Source organism: Kryptolebias marmoratus, linkage group LG21, assembly GCF_001649575.2.
Source record: "Kryptolebias marmoratus isolate JLee-2015 linkage group LG21, ASM164957v2, whole genome shotgun sequence".
In the NCBI taxonomy this organism is placed as follows: domain Eukaryota; kingdom Metazoa; phylum Chordata; class Actinopteri; order Cyprinodontiformes; family Rivulidae; genus Kryptolebias; species Kryptolebias marmoratus.
This window is the reverse complement of record NC_051450.1, coordinates 5179598-5196082: the sequence shown is the minus strand read 5'-3', so window position 1 is coordinate 5196082 and position 16485 is coordinate 5179598. Positions and strand designations below refer to the sequence as shown.

Here is a 16485-nt window from a genome sequence, read left to right as displayed (position 1 = left end):
AACGTATCAGAGCCAGAGCCTTTTTTCATGTGTTAATGATCCCAACCCCGACTCCGCGCTGTCGCATCTGCAGAAACTTTTTGGTGACTGTTATGACCCTGGACTGGAGCTTTAAGAATTTGGTCCAGATCTCAATGCTGTAGGTTTTATTTGTGCTTCTGTCTCTATATAAACACAGAGACACGTTAGTCACAGTCTGTGAGAGTCGTGTGCAGTTTGTGTAGCCGTCTGGTGGGAACACGCAGCGCACTGGCAGGGCCGGAAAGTGGGGGGGCCAATGGCCCCCTGGCCCCAGTGGTTCCAGCGCCTATGTTTGACCTGGAAGTGCTTTGTGTTTCATTCTTTTCTTTTAGACAAAATAAAAATAGGAGAGAAAAGTTTTGCTTTTAAACAGTTAAAAAGCCAAATAAATCATCTTGTTTCAGGAATTCTGAAATACCCTGAAAATCAGAAAATTCATAAATCCACTGATCCTGCTTACAATAAATCATCACACAGAGGTGAATTTCTTTCCTAAAAATAGAAGCAGACTGCTTAACATATGGAAGTGTTAGAAACAATGACAATCTTACCTGTTGCAAACATGTAGCTCTTTGTAAGACCTCAGTTTATAGAAACAGAATTTTCCATCTTAAAAAACTTCAGTCTCTAAACTTTTATACTAGTTCATGCAAACGCAATTATTTCAGCATTTTTACCCCCGCCAGTTTAATATTAGACACCACTGTGGCAAAGAAGAAATCCCTGCTAGGATACACCAGGCTGAAAGTGCTACAGCTGGCCGCTGCTGTTCTTTGTGCTTGCAAATTAGCATAAAATGCAATGATGTCAGAAACCTCGTAATGTAAAACTGAAAAGACAAGCACGAATGTCTAAGAAATAGTTTCCAAGAGTCACTTTGAAGCTACTAAGACTGGACTTGTTTTAAGACGACAGCAATTCCCTTTGATCTGGACCAAATTCAGATGGGCTGCTGTTCATCAGTCTGGTCAGAATTAAACCGTTTCACCAACCTGAGGTCGTTCAAAGATCTACCTACACAGAGCCCCATTTCAAAAAGGCCAGACTTTCTCTTTAAGAGCAAGTCTTTTTGTCTCCCCACACACAAAAACTGTCCTTCTGTCTCTCAAAATTTTGCCCCCACACTTGAATAATCTCTGCTTGCTTGCAAACGTACTCAGATGTAATGCCCCTCGTATAAATCCTCGTACGGTTTTTGAAAACTAACTGATGAGGTCACTGCCTTCCTGTGGGCACAAGTCTTTGCTCATAGCGCTCAGATGCTCGTTGTGCTGAGAACTGTTAACAATTACATGTGTTGCACTTATCAGAAAACACTTCATTTTGGTTTTACAGTAAATCAAAAGCTGTTCTAGTTTTAAACACTCGCCAGTAGAGGGCACTGCAAGCTGTCCGAGACTCAGTACTGAAGGAGAAAAAGGACAAGTAGTCAGAGGGTTGTGAGCAGTGGCGGCTGGTGGAGTTTTCTCCAGGGGGGGCTATAAATCCAAAATAGACATATACCAAAGGTTTTGGTATATGTCTATTATGTGATACCTTAGTATATGTTTTGGACCAAAACATATACTAAGGTATCACACCAGTGTATTTACATGAATTAAAACAACAAAAGCAACATTATAATGTACATAAGCATAAGTGCTTCCTGAACCCACCAATACTTACAAAGACGGAGGTCTCCCAAGGCACAAGCCTGTAGGACAAATTTAGTGTTTATAAGATCTGTTTTCTCCCTTATTTTTCAAAACTTTACCGGAGAAAATATGTCAAAGCTTATTTTATGATGAGAGCACTCACTACGTCACGTATTCTAAATGTACAATATAACGAAGGTCGGATGTCTCACTCCGATTAGAATTCAAAACCAAACATTCTAACAGATTTTAGCATAAATTTTCTTAAACTAATTATTAACTATGAACTTATTTATTATTTTTTGTATGTAACTTAGTCACGTAATGAACTTATTGCTGTCTTTGAATAAAAGGCAGGTCACCCACGGCTCAACTTTTCAATCAGGCGAACTTTATGACAGACGGATGTGACGTCAGCCTCCATGGCGAGAGTCCCACGCTCTGGCGGTGGGAGGGTGGTGAAATGTAAACACAGCTGCATTCAGCAGCTCAGGGCGCAGGAGAGGTGCACCCAGAACGGTCCTATCTCTTGTACTGAAGAGGAGCTACTGCGCATGTACAACTTTTAACGAGAGTCTATGGACAAAGATTTTTGCGCCCCGGGGCGGAAATACGTCATCCAATCAGACAACGTTGAAGAACGAAACAACTTTACTTATCATTAACTAAAAAATATTTATCTTACACAACTAAAAATATATATACATATATTTCGAAATATTTTTAATGTACTATTTAATTTTTCTAAATTTTTTTTTTACGTCTTATTCAAGGTAATGTGAGTGGTGGGGCGGCGCCCTAGCGCCCTCTATTGGCCAGCCGCCACTGGTTGTGAGTCTGTCCCGGTGCTGTTGGACCCCGTCGGCCCTGTGTGCTCCTGTTGGTGTTGTGTTTTACTCCACGGTGCTCACCCTTGGGTTCGAGGGTCCTCCCACTGTGTTGTCTTGGTGTTGTGGTTGACAAAATACACTCGGTCATTGGAGTCCACACGCCTCTCTGAGGTGAACAATAAACAAAACACAGTAATGTTTGAGTTAGATTAGAAATTAATTCATAATGCATCCAAAAAGATAAGCTCTTAACACCACCAGGCTAAAAAAAGATTAACAACAACATGCAAGAAAAGCTTTGGCCTCTTTAAAAACAAAAAGTGTGTTCCTGCTGAGTTAAAAAGGACCCAAGTGTACTTAAGCAGCATTTTTGAATTAGGCTCAATAACAAAACAGTTCTTTGTATTTTACTCCCCAAAAATAAACATACTGAGCAGAGAACGTGAACTCACCCCAACCAGGAGGTAACGGACCAAGAGGATCGTTCTCTGCAGACATCATGGATGCCTGAAAATGAGAGATGCACACAGTGACTTCCATGCAGAAAAGAAATCCTTTGGAAAAAAAAAAACAAAAAAACACTTCAAACCCGAACCGTGAAAAATAAAGAAAGTAAAAAATGTGTCTGAGGGGGAAAGTGTGTGCTTCTTCGAAGTAAGCTTCATGTGTTCTCAGCTTAATACTGCTCTGAGTTTTGTCTTGATTTGTTTGAAAGTTTGTAATTGTTTGTGAAGATGAGATCACTGCAGATGAAAGACTAAAAGAAATGATCACAGATAACAGACTGGGACCAAAAGCTGGGATGGTAAACAAAACTACATTAAATTTCAAGAGAAAATTTGATTTACTTTTATGCTAATGCTTCACTTTGAAGATACTGTAGCTATTTAACAATCAAAGGCCTCTTAACAACTCAGCTATATAATTAGATTTCAAAGATTAGTCATTGTCTACAAATAAAACTAATTATTTATTTAAACTATGAAACTACCTAAAAATGGAAGCTAACTGCAGCAAAAAACTGAATATTTATGCTTTTACTTTGTGTATTTCACAAGAGTGTGAAAAAAAAAAAACTGTGTAATTTTTCCAGAATCTCAAAAATATGTTTTGTTTTCCTCACAGCGAGTTTATGTTGTCTTGAAAAGTTGAAAAGCTCATCTTTTGACACCCTACTCTCATTTTAAGGTAAAGCTGTTTGCAAACAAACATTTACTTTGAGCGTTAGCGCGTATATCGGTCTAACAAACACCCTGCCGACTTGCCACAAAGATTGATAACCTGATTAATTTACCAACTAACATCAGCCTGACAGGCTCCCAACATTACTTTACAAAGAAAAGAACAGCTGAGAAAAACCAAAACACTGCAATAATCATGTTTATGTTAAAAACTAGAACTAGATTTAGCGTGTTTGTTTAGAGCCTTCAACTTACAATTTATTTTAAAATTAATCTCAATAACTGTGATTAAATAACAGGTTCAACCTTGATCTATAAAATATCCATAGCTGATGACGATAGATGAATTTATAATCAGTGTCATTAGTTGAAAAATTCAGATTTAAACAGTGAACATGTTCACTTATGTGCATTGAAATTAAACTTCCTGCAATATAATTATAGCAATATGTGATATTGTTTAGGCAGCAGTAATGGTAGTTTTATTTTTGTGCTTCAAATTAAAGCAACTGTATCATGTAATACAAGTTTTTGTTTCTTTCAGTGAAACTGTGGTATTTTTCCCTCACTCTCATAATCAGAGCAGCCAATAAATTGTCATAAAAATAAAAAAAATAGGCATCGTCTTTCTCAGCCTTAAAATCTTTTTCCACAGTAGAGTTGACACTAAATCCTCAGCTGTTAGCATAAATCAAACCGTTGCAGCAGGTTCAGTAAAAAGTGGTTGACGTGACGTGAGAACTGGTGGCATGTCTTACAGAGTAGAGGTATCTCTGGTTGAACTGGTGCATAGCTCCCTGCAGCTGGCTGCGCTGGCTCTGCCACTGCTCAAAGTTTCTCACAGACTCCATGGTGGGCCGCTGCCACGTTGTTGTGCGCGTGTTGTGGTCTACGTAATATATCCTGCCCCGATCGTCCACTCGCCGCTCCCATCTGTCAGAAAGGACACATACAGCAGAAACAGGGAAACATAGAACTGTTACTGATACCTGAAACTGAATTAAAGGCTATTTAATGTAAACTAAACAATCTTTTCATTATTATGGGGTTTTAACTCAACTTAAACATATTAACTATTTAACAGAGTAAAAAAAAACAAAAAACATTACATTTAAAATTATGATTTCCATTTGAAGCAGAACACGACATTACTCAGAAATCACCATGAAAACTAAAATAACGCCTACAAACAATACATCAGGTCTTCATTCTTTCTAGAATTGCGCCGCTCAAGTTGGCTGCATGTTGGAGTAGCTCTGTTACATTCACTCTGAGATATTGCTTTTGAAAATGTTATTCCTCTTTTTTCTTAATGTAAATCACTTTTTTCGGATCATTATTTCCTCTGGTATTGGATGCTGTGCAGCAGGAAGGATTTTTACTAAAGCCTTTTTACTTTTTGACATTTTGTTATGATGCGTAACTATGACAACAAGTATCCAGTATCCAGTCATGGCCAGAACCAAGCAGACTGCCCGTAAATCCACTGGAGGGAAAGCTCCCAGGAAGCAGCTCGCCACCAAAGCCGCCCGCAGGACTGCCCCGACCACCGGCCAAGTGATGAAACCTCACCGCTACAGGCTCAGGACCGTGGTTCTCAAGGAAATCCACCACTACCAGAAGTCCACTGAGCAGCTCATCCGGAAGCTGCCCTTCTAGCACCTGGTCCGGGAGATCGCCCAGGACTTCAAGACCAACCTGAGCTTCCAGAGCTCAGTTGTCATGGCTCCGCAGGAGGCCAGCGAGGCTCACCTGGTGGGGCTCTTTGAGGACACCAGGGCCGAGGACAAATCGGGACAGACCGCTAAAAGAGATCCTTCCTGCCTACAGCCATCAGCAACTATAACAACTCTTTAACGAAACCAGAATTATGAGCTACAACAACATTTAATTTCCCTTTGGGATTAATAAAGTATCTTTGAATTTGAATTGAATTGAATTTATCTCAGTTTATGACAATATCTGAAAGTAATAACAAAAAAAAGGAACTGAAACTAAAATTATCTGTGAAATCCATTTGGAGTTAAACTAGATAAATCTTCTAAAATCACACATTCTGGTTCAAAAGCCGACTAAAGGCCCAGAAGTATGAACCCAACACTCACCCTGGTGGTAGGGGCTGTGGTCTTTCCCAGGTTGTAGTTCTGGTGTTGTGGTCTACATAGTATGTTCTCCCATGTGGATCTTTTCTCTGCTCCCACCTGAAAAATGATCAAATATCAAGTTTAAACAAAAAGGAAATGTCTCGTCTCTTCACCCAAGGATGCATTTACTGTCCCTTCAATGGGTGTCAAACCCTTCCTGCTCTCTCTACTACTTCCAAATTCATCAGAGGATATTTACTTTACTTTAGAAGAAAAATAGCAACTAATGCCCTAAAACTAGTTTATTTCTTGCTTTATTTCCTAACTCTTCAAAGGTTACTAAGTGTAATTTGTGATTTTAATACAACTGCCAGAACTGATTGTCAGGAAAAAGTTTAAACCCATTTTAAGGGGGAGACTCACTGAACTCACTAAGGTTGCTGTAACCAGCTTTCATTTTATTGCTGATCTGATTTTAGGACATGGATCAGTTTTTTTTACTTGTATATGCTAAATACCAATTGTTTTTTATTATTATGTAATATATTTGCTGTATGTTTTGCTGCCTTCTAACCTAGGCCTCTTTTTAAAATAGATTTTTAATCCTAAAGCCATGAAAACTGTCAAAATACATGATTTTTCAATGTTTTTGATTTGAGTTTTTTGTAAACATGTCATTTATAATAAAAAAAAATAACCACTAAATACACAACATTCACTTCTGAAAGTTTGTTGCATAACTTGTAATAAATGAGTGAAATCAACATAATCACGTTTTGTTGCCAACAATTAGAGTTGTTTGTTTACATTCAAACACTGACAAGTACAAGTACATTTTGGACAGTCTCGGCGTGAGACGGATATTGAGTTGGTAAAATAATCCGTGGATGTGAACAGAGGGAGAGCAGAGGAATCAGAGACACCAGATTGTTAGAGAAAAGGTCAAGTTCTCTTCTTCTGAAAAGAAACAGCAACTAAAATCTGTGAGGACGAGTCGACAGAAGTAGAGTCATTCAGGGGAAGGAAATCGAGCGGTGGAGAGAGTTAAAGCAAAAGTTTGAGGCTAAGATCAGATGTAAATGAGGATGACTATAGGATGACATCCTCTATAATAATCCTATAGGATGATTTAATCAGTTAGCTTTGTAGAGATCCAGTGCTGTATGAGTGCGTATTGCCTTGTTGCTGAAAAGTGCTATATAAATAAATGAGGGCACAAATTGTGTTGTGAAGTGTTTTGAATGGCCTGGTTGGCTAGAAAGGTGCTATATAAGTACAGTACAGTCTATTTACCTTTTTAGTTAGAATATCCCCCAAATACTAATTTAATGATTTAGAAAATGAGTCAGAAGCACAAAAATTCTAAACAAAAACATTAAAAATAAAAGAGACTTTGACCTGGATAAATAAAAGACAAAAAATCAATCAAAACCCCACAGCATGTGAAAGAGAAATGTTGTAGACTAAAGTTTCTCACTTTGTCTCTTTCTTAATACTCTAGATAAATGTGAAAATGAAAGTACTAAAGCGTGTCAGAAAGTGTCTGGTAATCTTTTTGCGTAATAACAGCATTAAGAAGCACAGCAATGACAAACGGTTACATTCACAACATTAGTACGAGGAGTAGTTTTTTTTTACCCTGGTGGTAAAGGATCTGAGGCAGCAGCGTTGGGGACCTGCTGTCTGGGTTTGACCCCGTCTGTTGTCACAGCTGCACTGCTACTGCTGCTGCTGCTGCTGCTGCTGTTACCCACAGCTCCTGCAGTGCTCATTTCACCCAGAGCTGGGGAGGAAGAGGATGAAGGTGAGGATGTTGTGACAGTGGTGGTCCCCGGGCTTGGAGAGGCAAATGTGGTGGAAGCAGCAGCAGTGCCATTGGCAGGTTTAGCAGTGACAGAGACGGCTGGAGAAGGTGTGGAAGTGGGCAGGTATTGGGGTGTGCTAGTTGGAGCCGTTTCAGCGTCTGGTGGGGCAGCAGATTGAGCGCAGTCCTCATGGTCCTCTGCGGGGGGCAGCACTTCTTCTCTTGTTGCAGAGGTTTGTCTAAGAGCAGCCTCAGAGGACTCCTTGTTCACTGCAGGCAGATCAGAATAAAGACAAGGATGCTGTTTGTCACATTTGTGTTTGATACAAAGATAGAGCTAAAAAGGAGAAGGACTACAGAGAAGTGAGAGCATCTGAGGTGGGAGACAACTTTTTACCTTTGATTTGAATAGATAAAGTCCTGATAATGCTTTACTTGGAAACCAAATAACTGCTGCAGAACGCTTTTGTTGTTTGTAAAAATATCAAGTCATATTGTATTGTATATTAATGCAGAACATGAGTAAAGTGGATCTTGGATTAATTATTACAGAAGCTAAAGATGACTCAAAACAATCTGAAGTATTAGATTGGGATCCTGATTCACAGAGATTACCTCAATCCACCAATCCAGTTCTCAGCCACTACAGTATAATTTAATCTAGCACATTCTGGATAATATGCTACAATTAGTTAAAGTAATAATAATAAAAAAGACTGCTTAGAAAAAAAGAAATAATTTTTAGAGCTTCTTGTTAATCTCTTTTTTTTTTTCCTATGGTGATTAAAAAAACAAAAACAACAAAAAGAAAAATATGGCTTTTTGTTTTACAAAGGTTAAAAAAAGAAGGTAAAAATAAAGGTTGTTTCAATGACTGTAACAACTTCCAGGTAATAAGTTGTAAAATTTACAGCTATGTCTTAAATAAAAATGAGCTGGATGAATGGATTTTTTTCCAATACAAAGGCCCCATATTGACAAATAATCCATTTAAAATGACTCAGATTAATAAAATCCTGAAAAAGCAGCATTTAGACAACAACCCAAAAATATTTAGAAACCACAAATGACCAGATGAACTGTAACTATAGAAAAAAAGCTCATACTTTGTTATTTTTGAAAAGATTTCATCTTTTTTCATCAAGTTTGGCTGAGAGCAGATCCACAGTTTTCTTCACTCTGCTTCTCCTTTTTTCTGAGCCTCCCGGGTGTTTGGACAAAGGTGCTGACAGTAGCAGAGACTGCAGGCCTCACCTAATGAAAATTAATCTACTGCACTTCTTTACTGCTCACTACGAGCCCGTGAACCATGAAGAACATAAACTTAAAGAACCCTGACACTGTCCCTGGAGATACAATGAATATCTGCAGGAAATACATATTTTCTGAGGGCTGATAATTAACATATTTGGTGTGAGTGCAGGATCTCGCCCTACGCAGTACATGTTCAGAAAATACTATTTAAATGTATCTACTGAGCTTCCTACAGTATAAAGGAGAATTTGACAACAAATGAAAGAAGCAAAGCCTTGAAAAGGTCACCCCCCCACATGGTTTTAGGACTGAATACGTTGCTGTAATGTGGATAAGAAGAAACTCACCCATTCTGCTCTCTGTGTCACTGTCTGAGGGTTGGTGGACCGGGGTGGAGTTGGGTGTCGCATTTCCGTTGATGGCATGATCGAGAGCAGGGCTACAGGAGCTGGAAGCCACCTGACCATCTGCACCGCTGGATGCCGAGCAGGAGCCTGACCTCTGTCCCGAGTCTGTTCCGTTCACTGTGCTTTAAGAGCAAACAAAAGGTAAAATTTTGGATCATTCGGATGGTTGAAATTACCGTGATCCATCCTTTATTTCTGCGTATCTTCTCTCAGAGATGCCAAACTTTCAGGGACACTTAAAAGTCTCCCTGAAGAATATTTCTCCAGGCTTTCTCAGAGGACTTTTCAGAAGGACTTTTTTTCAGTCTTTAGGAACTTTGTTCAATGCAGCCTGAGATAAGAAAACACAATTTGTTGGCATTTCTTTAGTTGAACTTGCTAAAAATGGTATTAGCACCTGAAAAGTGTGGACACAGTCATTTTTAAACCTGGCTGGTTTTTATTGATTTTTATGAGTTTTATACAGAGCTTTATTATGCACTTTCTTATCAATTAGATCTCTGTAAGGTGACCTTGAGAGTTTTGAAAGGCGCCTATAAATAGAACGTATTACGATTATTATTACTACAATTCAATATTGACTGCATCAAAGTTTACCACTAATAAAGACATGTCTCAATTTTTTGTTTCCATCTTGGCTGTGAGTTGGAGTAAATACATGAAGATCTATGTGCCTGACAGTAGGAGTGTGTGAGAAAAAAAAAAAAGATTTCTCCTTTTCATAATTTTCTTTTGAAGGTCAGAAAATGGTAATGAACAGAAAGATTTCTAATACTGAAGCTCTTTATGTGTGTGTTTTTTTTTTTTTTTAATGGACCACAATAATCTGTAGCTGGAGTTTTATCATCTACATTTTAAACCGTCTTTTCTTTGGAAGCAGAGAAATACAAAATTGCTAAATAACAAGAACACAATGTTGCACAAAGATGAATAAAATGTCACCTAAAAACAACAAGGACTAAATGTTCAGCTGGAGCTGAATGTTCCTGATTGGGACATTTGCAGTGATGTGGTTATGACTGGAGAAGGAGCTGATTCGGCTTTGCAGGTCCCACCAACCTGACAAGAACCAGCTCTCCTCAACGCCCTGCTCAGATACTGATTAGGTACAAAATCATCACCTGTAGTCAAAGTTTCCCCTCAAAGTCCCAGTTAAGAGTACTATGCAGCTGATGAACTGAATAATGTCTCACTCTGTTTTAACTGGTGCTTTTTACACATCTACTTGTTTGTTTGCTCAAACCAAAACTGGATCCAATCAAATTTCATCCCATTCCACACAGGGTTTAATGAAAAAGTGACAGGATTCTGTAAGGCCAAGTAGCAACACTTTGCTTAATATATACTTAGCACTCAACTTTGCTCTAAAATGGTGCTTTTGGACCACTTAGGGCTATAAGGACTTAGCCCCATAATGGTGCAGTTACTTGGATCTATGTGTTTGTTTTGCACAACCAGGAGAATGCTGAGATTGTTCAACACTCAACAGAAGGTCAGCTCATCCATGTCACTAATGCAGGAGACATTCAACATCATCATCAGTGGGGGACTGTAGTTGGAGCCGTGCATCTTTGGTTTAATTATTAAAGTGAAGTTGAAACAGTACTAAAATGTTTAGAAGAGCTAGGACATCCCTACTCATTCAAAAGATCTGTCTACTTTGTGTTGCATACAGTCAAAGAAGAGCAAGTCATGCAGTTTTAACAGTGTCGATACTGGAAGAGCATTCAACTTGTTCAGCAAATCAGCGTTCGAGTATTTGTGGACCAATCACATTCCCTATACACACTCAAGAACCCCTACTGAGCTAAGAATCCACCCACCCTGAAACAGGAGCTAGAAAAAACCCAAATACATGGACTTATAAAGACTATGGACGGCCACAGTACTGGCAGTGTGAGAAACAAAACATGAACTACCGGAGACGGTTTTATGGATTGTGACCTGGTCCTCTGCTATCTGAAAACACCTCGTAAAGAAAGGATGAATACCAAGCTGCTGAACAGGAAGTACTTTCCACGTCTCATCTGAGAGCTTCTTCTAAGCTTCTTTAAAGCATGTTTAAATAATGTTATCGGTTCTCTAAGGGACATTTACATTCAAGTAATAAAAATTGAAAACAACTTTCAACTTATATAATTAAATTGACCTTTTAAACTTTTTTTTGTCTTTCATAATACCAGAGTATTTAATGCTTGACAGTTCTTGACTCTATACCATTTTCATGTTCCAGCTGTTAAATTATTTAAAAAGTGTAGCTGGCCAGTAACGATGTAAATTTTGTCTTTGGCTGTTCTGTTAGGAGACTGACTGAATAATCTGTGACAGAAATACTAAAGTTCCACATAAAAATACAGCTAATGTTCCAAGTTCTAGTTATTCTGAAACTATATCAGATCCAAACCTGTAAAGCTAAGCTCTGTGCTTTTCTAACTAAACTAAATTCAACTTTAAAGGAGATATCTGTCACCGGAAACACTGAAGCAATGCTGGTTTCATGAGATTACCTGTTAGCAGCCCTTGAAGAAGAGGATGATGAGTCCCCATTTTCATGAAGAGCATCACCATTCTGCTGGACTTCTGGAGAAGATTTAGAAAGAATAAATGCAAAAGTATATTTAACAGATCATTTTCAAACAGGAGGGTTGATTTAAAAGTATGTAAATATTAGCTTGTTTTTGAAAAAAAAAATGCATTTCTTTCTAGATTTACATTTACAAAAGCAGCTGAAGTTCAAAACAACACCCCATTAGGCTGACAGTGACAACACTGAACTCACTGGTGACATTTGCCGCATTGCCATTCGTCAGTGGCGCCAGCTCCTCCTGGTCAGTGACAGCCAGACCATCGAGGTACACAGTCAGCTCCCCCACAGGCACGAGGACCCCTTTCTGCTCCACGTCCAGCTTCAGCACCTCTTTCACATTCTCCACTACACAGCAAAAACAAAGATGGTGTGAAAATAGAGATTACATCTGAGTGATAGCTGTAATCTTTTTCGGTCTGAACTGTGGATGAGTGGAAGACAGTTGCTAGTCAAGACAATCTGAAGATATTGTCAAAATGGACTTTGACAAAAAATAAAATTAAAAAAGTACAGAAGGTATAAAGTTTGCTCTACTGTTCCCCTAAAACATTTATAAATGTCTCACAACCATGCTCAGATAGTTTATAAAACACTGTTTAGTAGATAATATAATCTGTTTAAACCAGAATGTTCAGTAAGGTTTATAATGCTTCTATTTTACAGACAAAATCCAAATTTTAAGTCCAACAATTTGATAAATTGTCTTAAGTTTTGCTTTAGGGGACATATAAATACCAGAAAACCTGATTTAGAATTAAATTTTAATATTTATATTCCATGATTTATTGATAGGTTGAAAGAATTCCTATTAAGAAATACAGCCTTTAATTTAAGACAAAATTCACTTGTGCTCCCGTTATTATGACTAGTGGTAAGAGCTGTGTACTCTGTATGCTATCATACAGATTTTCACACAAACAGACAAATAATCTTAGAGTTGTAATAAACAGAGACCATTGGGACATAAAATGATTATGAACCAGAGAGATGAACACAACAGCAGAGAGAACTTGTTTTCCTCCTAAGCTGGCCTCACTTGCACTGCACTTCATTTTTATTCACAACACCGCTGACCTACCAAACAGTGCCAACAAGAACCAGCCTGGCCTGCCTCTGTCACAAAACACACGTGTCCCTGACACAGGTGGTGCCAGGTACTCTGTGCAAATAAAACACAGAGGAACTAAAACCTAATCAAAGCAGCCAATGCTGTCAAATTTATCATCAGTCACACAGGCTGAGGTGGTTGTTAAGAGATTCTGCAACAGTAGTGGGAACTTGTACAGAAAGAGGGAACACCCACATTTTCCATTACAGAAGTCGGTCTGTCTTGCAGTCTTTACTGCATCCTGCACCACTTCCTGTGCTGCGTGAGCATCATCAAAGGATTTCAGTGTAAACGTGTGAAAACTTGCTGAAATACCAGTTAGACATTTTAAGGATTTTGTGAATTTATACAAAATGCCAACAGTCCTGGGTATTTTCAAGGCCTGCTTTAAATATGAAGACTGTTTACCTATGAAACAAAAAAGAAAAAGAACAGAACTTGTGGATCTGATGTTGGCTTGTTCATTTTGCTGTATTAAACTAAAATTTCATGGCACTGTCTTAATAACAATATTTGTTATTGAAACTCACACAAGTTTACTTTCATGTCATAATTTTTTGTTTGCTTGGTGCGTCTTAATCATACATTTTCTGTCATGCCGCTCCAAAGCTTGACTCAGGTCCAGTGTGGTTTTTCCCAGCAGACCATCTGCTTTCAGGGTGTGGTGACTCCATACTTTGAAATCCACCTGTGTGTGTGGTGTTACAGACCTACAAAATCAGGAACACACAAAAATAACACAAGTGTGATCACAAGAGGACCAACAAAAACAGCTCATAAAAGCATAGCTAGAACAATAATATTTTCCCCCATAGTGCAGAAATGTAAAGATGAAAATAAAATAGGGTTTTATTACTTTTTAAAAGTAGAATTGACTCAGTAAAATAAAAAAATCTTAGATTTTTTTTAGGGCTGTCTTTACACCAACACTGTTTTCAACATAAGAGTTCATAAACTTGACACAGTAACTATCTTAGATATTTGAACTGGTTTTTACCTGCATAAACAAAAAAGGGATATTCAGGCAATTTGAAAGGGGTATTTTGTGCAAAGGTTATGAACAGTCAATATCTTGCTTGTTACAGATAGCTTCCTAAAGGACTTTAGTTTAGAGAAATTGGCCTGGGGAGCTAATAGCTGGTCTGTACGCAGCGGTCTTAAAACAACTCCAACCTCTAAAATTTCATAGCAGTTCATGCTAACACTACCTTATTAACCTTTACACCAGTGGTTTCCAAAGGACTCCACTGTAGGCTATGAAACACAGAGCTGTGGGTCTTAAGATCTACAGAAATAAAGTTAACTAAAAAAACAACAACTTCCCAGTAGCTTATTTAGCCTTAACTGATACAAAGAGATAAAAATAGTGAAAAATAATACAATAGAAAGGACTCTGTTACTTCAAAACAGCAACTTTAAGGTAGGACTAAAAAATAAATAAAGCTCAGAGAGAAATGAAAAAACATGATATACCACATTAGGCAATAACATCTAAATTCATTTTGAACCACATTTGCCTTTCAGTGTGAGCTTCACGCAGCATGAAAAACAACTACTTATACTGTACTTGTTCTTCAAGTTTCTATTTTTCAAACATCTGCTCCCAGTGAAAAGAGATCTCAGAAATTGAACACATCTCATATAAGGCCCCCGTTAGACAAAATGAACACAGCACAGTGCAGTCATTGTCTGAAGGGCTGAGCAGATCAGTCCAAAGACAAACATCTAATATTACAATCTGAAAGTCATGAGAAGGACCAACAGCAGCTTGCAAAACCGCAGTGGTGCAAACACGATTACAAATACAACAGCACTCTGTCTTGTCTGCAATAAGTACCCAGTCAAAACAATTATTATTTGCAAAAACTTGTTTCTGGCATTTGGTTGAGGCGTTTGCCAGAGAGCTGCAATGTTGAGGCTGCTGGCTTTCCCCTGTGAGATGACACAAAGAGCTCTGTGTGTCAGACCGCTGCCCTCCCCCTTTCCAAATCAGATGAGCCACCCCAGGGTTCTCATATAATTAAACTTAGAACTTCAAAACATTTTCAACAACCTGATTTTGATTGCAAAAGGTGCAGTGCAACAAATAAGATCCAAGTAACATAGAAAAAAGGCACAGGAAGAATGAAATAGAAAATATCTGTTGCTCTGAGCCATTTTTGAAATCACTTTTTCCAAGAAACATTACAAGAAATGAAAAAGAAACAAGTATCAAATTAAAGTAAAGCAATAACATGCAAACAAAGACACAATAATGCTTCTTACAGAGTGAGTCTTTCATCCCATTTAGGGCTAGAGGAGCTGTGAGATTTTGCAGTGCGGCGGCTCTCTCCCTCTGCTGTCACCTCCACATAAACGGCAGCCCCAAAAACGCTCTTCTTCCTTTTAAGTTTGGCACAGGAAACTGGTGGAAAGTACGCAAAGGAAGCAGTAAGACTTACAAAAATGCTGGCTTTCTAAATTTGTGCTTCTTATCTCGTGACTCACCAATGGCATGGAGCTGTGATGTGCGTGTGTGGTTATGGCTCGTCTCTGCTCTCAATGAGGCCGTGGCCATGTCATAAACCACAGTGGGAAGCCTGGAAGACACACAACAAAATGTACTCCGTCAAAAAAATTAAATAAAAACCATCTGTAATGTTCTGAAGAATAAAGCAGACAAATCCACAAAGCAGCATTTTCTCAATGTTTGTTCAGGAAGTTTGTGGCAGAGATTCAACCAGATATTAGCAGCTCCTGAAGGCTGGATTACAACCGGTACTCGTTGCAAACTATAAAATCAAACATAAATAGATATGTGAATGTGAAATGTGGGTCAATCCTTCATGTAATCAAAACACTCAGCTGAATTCAACATAAACCATGTTGAAGCTTCAACCACATGACCTACAGCACATTAGGCTGGTCAGTCTGTGCGGGTAAACAAATATGGCTGAACAGGACAAGTGTAGCATCTCAGAGAAGATGTTTAGGTGGAAACATGAGGGAATCTGCTGCTAAACGCAAAAAAGAAGTGAGACAACTGTCAAGGATGAATACTAGGGATCATCGCAGGACAGTGGAGCTCCATAAAGACAGAGCTTCGACACACGGCTTCAGAATAAACCTGTTCAAGATCGCAAAGTTTAGTGTTTTAACCCATTTATCTGCATACTTTGATCAACTAATCTGAGAGTTAATAATTCATCAAGAATGTCAGTCTTCTCCATCCTTAACCATTGTTCACCTATTTTCAGTCACTTCGGCTGTTTCTATAGGGTAACAAACCCACCCACACGGTAGTTGGCAACCGGTCACAGATTTTGCTTAGAAATTTTTGATTTTAGGACACATTAACCATTTATATGAGAAAATAATTGTGCAGATTTTGTTTCTTACTTTAGGAATGTTTTTGACCAGTCTTTCTGTCTTTGCAGTCATGTAATTACAGGTGCTGGTCATAAAATTAGAATATCATGAAAAAGTAGATTGATTTCAGTAATTCCATTTAAAAAGTGAAACTTGTATATTATATTCATACATTACATACAAACTCATATATTTCAAATGTTTATTTCGTTTAATTTTGATGATTA

The 16485-nt window shown here is 38.3% G+C and overlaps 2 protein-coding genes across 5 annotated transcripts in view; one reads left to right on the top strand and one right to left on the bottom strand.

Annotated features, from left to right (window-relative positions):
- LOC108248254 (NEDD4-like E3 ubiquitin-protein ligase WWP1) overlaps window positions 1–16485 on the bottom strand; it is a 37237-nt gene that overhangs the window by 15085 nt on the left and 5667 nt on the right. For 3 of the 4 annotated variants that reach the window (XM_017436902.3, XM_017436905.3, XM_017436904.3), the window contains exons 3-13: window positions 15398–15489; window positions 15176–15314; window positions 13496–13620; window positions 11995–12147; window positions 11723–11795; window positions 9156–9337; window positions 7389–7824; window positions 5772–5867; window positions 4425–4599; window positions 2938–2992; window positions 2567–2651 (exon numbers count right to left, since the gene is read on the bottom strand). In XM_017436902.3, coding sequence (XP_017292391.1) covers window positions 2567–2651; window positions 2938–2992; window positions 4425–4599; window positions 5772–5867; window positions 7389–7824; window positions 9156–9337; window positions 11723–11795; window positions 11995–12147; window positions 13496–13620; window positions 15176–15314; window positions 15398–15467 — 1589 coding nt within the window. In that variant the 5' untranslated portion in view covers window positions 15468–15489. The remainder of the gene's footprint in view (window positions 1–2566; window positions 2652–2937; window positions 2993–4424; window positions 4600–5771; window positions 5868–7388; window positions 7825–9155; window positions 9338–11722; window positions 11796–11994; window positions 12148–13495; window positions 13621–15175; window positions 15315–15397; window positions 15490–16485) is intronic. The other variant, XM_017436907.3, reaches the window with a different exon arrangement.
- Window positions 5040–5344, top strand: LOC108248256 (histone H3.2-like). Its single transcript, XM_037973088.1, has one exon. The coding sequence runs from the start codon at window positions 5092–5094 to the stop codon at window positions 5323–5325; it is 234 nt and encodes a 77-aa protein (XP_037829016.1). The 5' UTR covers window positions 5040–5091; the 3' UTR covers window positions 5326–5344.